General features: G+C 34.3%; 2 protein-coding genes and 2 pseudogenes across 2 annotated transcripts in view; 3 read left to right on the top strand and 1 right to left on the bottom strand.

Moving 5' to 3' along the window:
* Nucleotides 1-206, bottom strand: part of LOC128038522 (ATP synthase subunit beta, chloroplastic) — a 2,468-nt gene extending 2,262 nt beyond the window's left edge. The window contains exon 1 of the mRNA XM_052627390.1: nt 1-206. This exon is cut by the window's left edge and continues 2,262 nt beyond it. Coding sequence (XP_052483350.1) covers nt 1-149 — 149 coding nt within the window. The 5' untranslated portion in view covers nt 150-206.
* A 794-nt stretch (nt 207-1,000) lies between these two features.
* On the top strand, nt 1,001-2,734 carry LOC128038533 (ribulose bisphosphate carboxylase large chain-like; annotated as a pseudogene).
* Nucleotides 2,735-2,939: 205 nt separating this feature from the next.
* Nucleotides 2,940-4,931, top strand: LOC128038532 (acetyl-coenzyme A carboxylase carboxyl transferase subunit beta, chloroplastic-like; annotated as a pseudogene).
* A 379-nt stretch (nt 4,932-5,310) lies between these two features.
* LOC128038534 (photosystem I assembly protein Ycf4) lies at nt 5,311-6,674 on the top strand. The gene has a single exon (XM_052627393.1). The coding sequence runs from the start codon at nt 6,004-6,006 to the stop codon at nt 6,646-6,648; it is 645 nt and encodes a 214-aa protein (XP_052483353.1). The 5' UTR covers nt 5,311-6,003; the 3' UTR covers nt 6,649-6,674.
* The last annotated feature ends 826 nt before the right edge of the window (nt 6,675-7,500 follow it).

Raw genomic sequence — 7,500 nt, 5'->3', positions numbered from 1 at the left:
TTAACTACTAGGGCGTTGTAAATATTAGGCATCTTGCCCGGGGGAAAGGCTACATCCAGTACTGGACCGATGATTTGAGAAATACGCCCCAGATTTTCTTTTTCAAGCGTGGAAACTCCAGGAACAGAAGTAGTAGGATTTATTTTCATAATAAAGTGAAATATGTCAATTTTTTTTTTCCAAAATTATCTAATACAAAAAATCTTCGACAGGAGGTTGATCGGTTAATTCAATAAGAAATGGGGTTAGCGCTCGATTTCGTTGGTCCCATCCAATTCAAGTGCATGCAATTGGATTGTTTCCTTATTCAATGAAGGAATTTTAAGTTCAACCAACCTATTTTGAAAATAGGAAGTGGATAAATAAAATTTTGGGAGAGTCTTTCATTTGTCCATCATTATAGGCAACACCATCCATATTATCTATGGAATTCGAACCCGAACTCTATTTATGATTCCTTATTTCTATCTCATTAGCCTTGTTTCAATTTCATTTCGTATTTTATTTTAGCATATCGATTTTTTTTACTTTACGTCCAACCTCTCCCCCCTTTTTCCATCTATATTCCCTTTTTTCATTTCAGGGCCGAATTACGCCTGTTTTCACATCTAGGATTTACATATACAACATATATTACTGTCAAGGGTGAATTTATTATTTCTTATTATTGAGCTTATAATATATAATTTATATTAGATGTTAGAATATTAATTCTATTATATATTTATCTATTCTATTATATATATATTCTAATATATATTAGTATTAGAATTTATTTATCTATTCTAATATATATTAGTATTAGAATTTATTTATCTATTTTATTAATTTATTTATCTATTTTATTTATAATATATTAGAATATTATATTAATATTATTTTATATTATTTATCTATTTCTATTTTATTTATTTCATTTGCATTTAGAATTTGGATTCAAAAAAGTAAGGAATTAGAAACTTGAAAACACGGATCGGGTTGCGCCATACATATGAAAGAATATAGAATAATGATGTATTTGGCGAATCAAATACCATGGTCTAATAAGGAACCTTTCGGATTCGTTGATAATTTTTTGAAAGATTTCTTCGAAAAGGTTTCATTAACTCCTCATTTATATCGAGTAGACCTTGTTGTTGCGAGAATTCTTAATTCATGAGTTGTAGGAGGGACTTATGTCACCACAAACAGAGACTAAAGCAAGTGTTGATTCAAAGCTGGTGTTAAAGAGTATAAATTGACTTATTATACTCCTCAATATGAAGTCAAAGATACTGATATCTTGGCAGCCTTCCGAGTAACTCCTCAACCCGGAGTTCCGCCTGAGGAAGCAGGGGCCGCGGTAGCTGCTGAATCTTCTACTGGTACATGGACAACCGTGTGGACCGATGGGCTTACCAGCCTTGATCGTTACAAAGGGCGATGCTACCACATTGAGCCCGTTCCTGGAGAAGAAGATCAATATATATGTTATGTAGCTTACCCTTTAGACCTTTTGAAGAAGGTTCTGTTACTAACATGTTTACTTCCATTGTGGGTAATGTATTTGGGTTCAAAGCCCTGCGCGCTCTACGTCTAGAGGATCTGCGAATCCCTACTGCTTATGTTAAAACTTTCCAAGGCCCGCCTCATGGCATCCAGGTTGAAAGAGATAAATTGAACAAGTATGGTCGCCCCCTATTAGGATGTACTATTAAACCTAAATTGGGGTTATCCGCTAAGAACTACGGTAGAGCAGTTTATGAATGTCTACGTGGCGGGCTTGATTTTACCAAAGATGATGAGAATGTGAACTCCCAACCATTTATGCGCTGGAGAGACCGTTTCTTATTTTGTGCCGAAGCAATTTATAAATCACAGGCTGAAACAGGTGAAATCAAAGGGCATTACTTGAATGCTACTGCAGGTACATGTGAAGAAATGATCAAAAGGGCCGTGTGTGCTAGAGAATTGGGAGTTCCTATCGTAATGCACGACTACTTAACAGGTGGGTTCACTGCAAATACTAGCTTGGCTCGTTATTGCCGAGATAATGGTCTACTTCTTCACATCCATCGCGCAATGCACGCAGTTATTGATAGACAGAAGAATCATGGTATGCACTTTCGTGTACTAGCTAAAGCTTTACGTATGTCTGGTGGAGATCATATTCACGCTGGTACAGTAGTAGGTAAACTTGAAGGAGAAAGGGACATAACTTTGGGCTTTGTTGATTTACTACGTGATGATTTTATTGAAAAAGATCGAAGCCGTGGTATTTATTTCACTCAAGATTGGGTTTCTATGCCAGGTGTTCTGCCCGTAGCTTCGGGGGGTATTCACGTTTGGCATATGCCTGCTTTGACCGAGATCTTTGGAGATGATTCCGTACTACAATTCGGTGGAGGAACTTTAGGACACCCTTGGGGAAATGCACCGGGTGCCGTAGCTAATCGAGTAGCTTTAGAAGCATGTGTACAAGCTCGTAATGAGGGACGTGACCTTGCCCGCGAGGGTAATGAAATTATCCGCGAGGCTAGCAAATGGAGTCCTGAACTAGCTGCTGCTTGTGAAGTATGGAAGGCGATCAAATTTGAATTCGACGCAGTGGATAAATTAGATAAACCAGCTTGATAAATCAAATTTGAATTCGAAGCAATGGATACTTTGTAATCCAGTAATTACTGTCGGTTTGTTGAATTGCAATTAAACTCGGCCCAATCTTTTACTAAAAGGATTGAGCCGATTCTATTGTCTATATTTTTGATAGATATATTTTTATCTAGATATACAAGATTTTAAATACAAAAATAAAAGACTAAACACAACTCAAATTTTCTCCTGGGTCCATAATTAATCCTATGTATGGATCCTTAGGATTGGTGTATTCTTTTCTATCCTATATACCACGGTTTCGATCATGGATCGAGCCAAGCATCACAACTTCTTCTACCCATCCTGTATGTTGTCCTTTGGCTCCGTGTTGGAATAGAAACTTATTGTATTGTATTAGTAGACGAGATTTTACGAAAAAGGTTCTTGATAGGAGAAAAATTTCTTTTTTCCATTTTTTCAGTGCGGATTTTACACAACATGGGGAAATCACTATTTCTAATTGAAAATTGATATTTCTAATTCAAAAGAAAAAAGAGCTCTATCATATATAATGAACTGCTACTCCAGGTTCTCACAAAAGGGAATCGTTTCTTTCAATATTCACTCATTGTTCGTTAATAACCCTAGTGATTGTATCTAGTATGCGTATTCTGATAGGAAATAAAATATTCAATTGATTTTTCATCGAATGACTATTCATCTACTGTACTTTCATGGAAATAGAGGCAAGAAAGCTCTATGGAAAAATCATGGTTCAATTTGATCTTGTCTAAGGGAGAATTAGAATACAGATGTGGGCTAAGTAAATCAATGGATAGCCACCTTGGTCCTGTTGAAAATACTACTGTAAACGAAGACCCGACTAGAAATGATACGGATAAAAACATTCATGATTGTAGTGACAGCTCTAGTTATTACAGTAAGGTTGATCATTTAGTTGACGTCAAAGACATTCGGAATTTCATTTCTGATGACACCTTTTTAATTAGGGATAGTAATCAGGACCGTTATTCCATATATTTTGATAGTGAAAATCAAATTTTGAGCTTAACAATGATCATTCTTTTTGAGTGAACTAGAAAGTTTTTTATAGTTATCATAATTCTAGTTATATGAATAATGGATCGAAAAATGATGAGTCCCACTATCATTTTAACTTGGATGATAATGATACTAACTATGGTTGGAATAATCACATTAATAGTTGTATTGACTCTTATCTTCGTTCTCAAATCTGTATTGATAGTTCCATTTTAAGTGGTAGTGACAATTCCAATGATAATTATATTTATAATTACATTTGCGGCGAAGGTGGAAATAGTAGTGAAGGCAAGAATTTCGATATAATAACTCGTGAAAATGGTAATGATTTAACTCTAAAAGAAAGTTCTAATGATCTCGATCTATACAAGGATTTGTGGGTTCAATGCGAATGCGAAAATTGTTATGGAGTAAATTATAAGAAATCGCTTAATTCAAAAATGAATATTTGTGAACAATGTGGATATCATTTGAAAATGAGGAGTTCAGATAGAATCGAACTTTCGATTGATCCAGGCACTTGGGGTCCTATGGATGAAGACATGATCTCTCTGGATCCCATTGAATTTCAGTCTGAAGAAGAGCTTTATAAAGATCGTATTGACTTTTATCAAAGAAAGACAGGATTAACTGAGGCTATTCAAACAGGCACGGGTCAACTAAACGGTATTCCTATAGCAATCGGGGTTATGGATTTTCAGTTTATGGGGGGGAGTATGGGATCCGTAGTAGGCGAGAAAATCACCCGTTTGATCGAATATGCTACCAATAATTTTTTACCTCTTATTCTAGTGTGTGCTTCCGGAGGAGCACGCATGCAAGAAGGAAGTTTGAGCTTGATGCAAATGGCTAAAATATCTTCCGCTTTATATGATTATCAATCAAATAAAAAGTTATTTTATGTATCAATTCTTACATCTCCTACTACTGGTGGAGTGACCGCGAGTTTTGGTATGTTGGGGGATATCATTATTGCTGAACCCAATGCCTATATTGCATTTGCGGGTAAAAGAGTAATTGAGCAAACATTGAATAAAACAATACCGGAAGGTTCACAGGCGGCTGAATATTTATTCCATAAGGGTTTATTCGATCCAATCGTACCACGTAATCCTTTAAAAGGTGTTCTGAGTGAGTTAGTTCAGCTCCACGGTTTTTTTCCGTTGAATCAAAATTCAATCAAGTAGAGTCTTAAGTGAAATTTTTTGATTTGTAGTGAAAAGGTAGTTAGTTAGTTTATCAGAATCAAAGTCAAAGCCCATTACGCGGGCTTTGACTTTGTGACAAAAAAGGAATTGTCGAAAACAAATTATGTGGATAATTATTATTATCATTATCCGATATTACTAATGAGTAAACCTCTAGCAACAAGATAAAAGCGAATTTTTCCTTCTGTGAAATGAAATTGAATTTGGAGAGACAAATAAAACGAATTTGATCTTCCTCTATTGCGTATGTATATATAATTTAAATAGAGAAAAATAGAATAGAAATATAGAGTTTTGCATCTTTCTATATCTCCCGAAAATTCTATTTTACTAATAATCCCTGTTCTTGGATCGGATTCTAACGAATCGAATCTTTCGACAATTTGTAATAAACTCTTTCTTTAGTAAATTCAAAATTCAAATTAGAAGACAAGAACAATAGAATAATAAGAAAAGTAAGAATAAAGTAAGATAATAAAGAAAGTGGATTATCTTATCATATACACCTATTTTATTTGATTTAAAAAGATGGGCAAGTCCTTTTATTTAATTCTACATTCCTTGCACTTATTAGATATCTATTAGATATATAGACTCGCTTAGATATACTTAGTATTTAGATATAATTAGTATAATATACCAATTATAATATAATCGTTATAAGATATATTTCTAACTAAACAATATAACAATAACAGGTACAAATATTAAATTGAGGTACCCATTTTATGACAACTTTCAGCAGTTTTCCCTCTATTTTTGTGCCTTTAGTAGGCCTAGTATTTCCGGCAATTGCAATGGCTTCTTTATCTTTGTATGTTCAAAAAACTAAGATTTTTTAGATTCGATGGGGCCAAGACCAAATCTTATCTATTTTTTTTTCAAGACTTAGATGTCATGGATACCTATTTAGTAGAATATTGTAGAACATCCGGCTTACCCGAACCGAACATAAATGAAAAAGCCCCTCTTATGCATACGTAAACATGGTATAGGGTTAAATGAATTATAGCAAGTGGATCGGTACCGAACGGATGTATGAAATTAAAGTCTATATATCTAGTAGATCCGTATAGGCGATCATATAAAGGGGATGATTTTAGATCGAAGCAATTTGATGAATTCCTTCTAAAAGTTCATATCAAAATAGTCCTAGTTGATGAGAGTTACTTCGGAAACAAAAAAAGTAAAGTCGAATTTTTTTGGTTATTCTCTCAATTCGAATAAAATGCAACTGGATCTAGTATGTATGAGTTGGCGATCAGAATCTATATGGATAGAATTTATAGTGGGATCTCGAAAAACAAGCAATTTCTGCTGGGCCTTTATCCTTTTTTTTGGTTCATTAGGGTTTTTATTAGTTGGAACTTCTAGTTATCTTGGTAGGAATTTGATATCTTTATTTCCGTCTCAGCAAATAGTTTTTTTTCCACAAGGAATCGTGATGTCTTTCTATGGGATCGCAGGCCTCTTTATTAGTTCCTATTTGTGGTGCACAATTTTTTGGAATGTAGGCAGTGGTTATGATCGATTCGATAGAAAGGAGGGAATAGTATGTATTTTTCGTTGGGGTTTTCCTGGAAAAAATCGTCGCATCTTTCTACGATTCCTTATGAAAGATATTCAGTCCATCAGAATAGAAGTTAAAGAGGGTATTTATGCTCGTCGTGTCCTTTATATGGAAATCAGAGGCCAGGGGGCCGTTCCCTTGACTCGTACTGATGAGAATTTGACTCCCCGCGAAATTGAACAAAAAGCTGCTGAATTGGCCTATTTTTTGCGTGTACCGATTGAAGTCTTTTGAAATGAATTGCAGAATAAAAGCTTTCTCGCCGGGAGGAAAAAGCTCAATCCAAGAATCCTCTTTTTTCTATAGCAGAACTAAACTGAAGTTTCTTCAGAATGCCCATTCAAACCAAAGCGGACGTATACGGAAGAGTCATAACATAAAAAAACAGTTTTTTTTGTCCACAAAAATAGTTTTTTATGCGTCTGTAAATGTAAAACCGCTCAACTTAATTCAGTAACAAAATAAGCAAGAAATCGAAATACTGGATTCATCTCATATATCAAAGTATTTCGAAATAAAGACTTTCGCTTTTTATTTGCAATATTTGGAGTTGATACGTGAGATACAGATAGATCATATCTTGTAAATTTTCTCTACTTTTCTTTTCTCAATCGGCCCCTCCCCTTTTATCCTTTCTTTTGTGCTCCTTAAGAACTAAAGAACTAAACAAGTGGATTTCTTTCTTATAACATAATGATAAACGTAATGATACCTTTTCTGTCTTTTTTTGTCACTCATTTTTGATCAGCATAATATTTTTCCTAATTTTTTTTTTCAATTATTGCTGGACTCTAGACTCTATATAGTTTAGATAACCCGCGAAAATTTTCGACATATTTGATTGCGATCTTGATATAGACAGGGCGCTCCTTCGTCTCAAAATCTGAATAGAACAATCTTTATTATTTGAAGCGGTTCTTTCGGGCAGTTATCAAAAGAGGGCAATTGCTTCGAATTTGATCAATTGAGATATCTGGAAACAATAACAATATCAATATAACAATAATATATATATTTCATTCGAATTCAAAGTGGATTCTTATTTTCTATATTCTGTATTCTTTTTAGATTCAATTAGATTCAAGG

This window comes from Gossypium raimondii, unplaced genomic scaffold, assembly GCF_025698545.1.
Source record: "Gossypium raimondii isolate GPD5lz unplaced genomic scaffold, ASM2569854v1 Contig00292, whole genome shotgun sequence".
Classification (NCBI taxonomy): domain Eukaryota; kingdom Viridiplantae; phylum Streptophyta; class Magnoliopsida; order Malvales; family Malvaceae; genus Gossypium; species Gossypium raimondii.
This window is presented reverse-complemented; position numbering and strand designations above follow the sequence as displayed.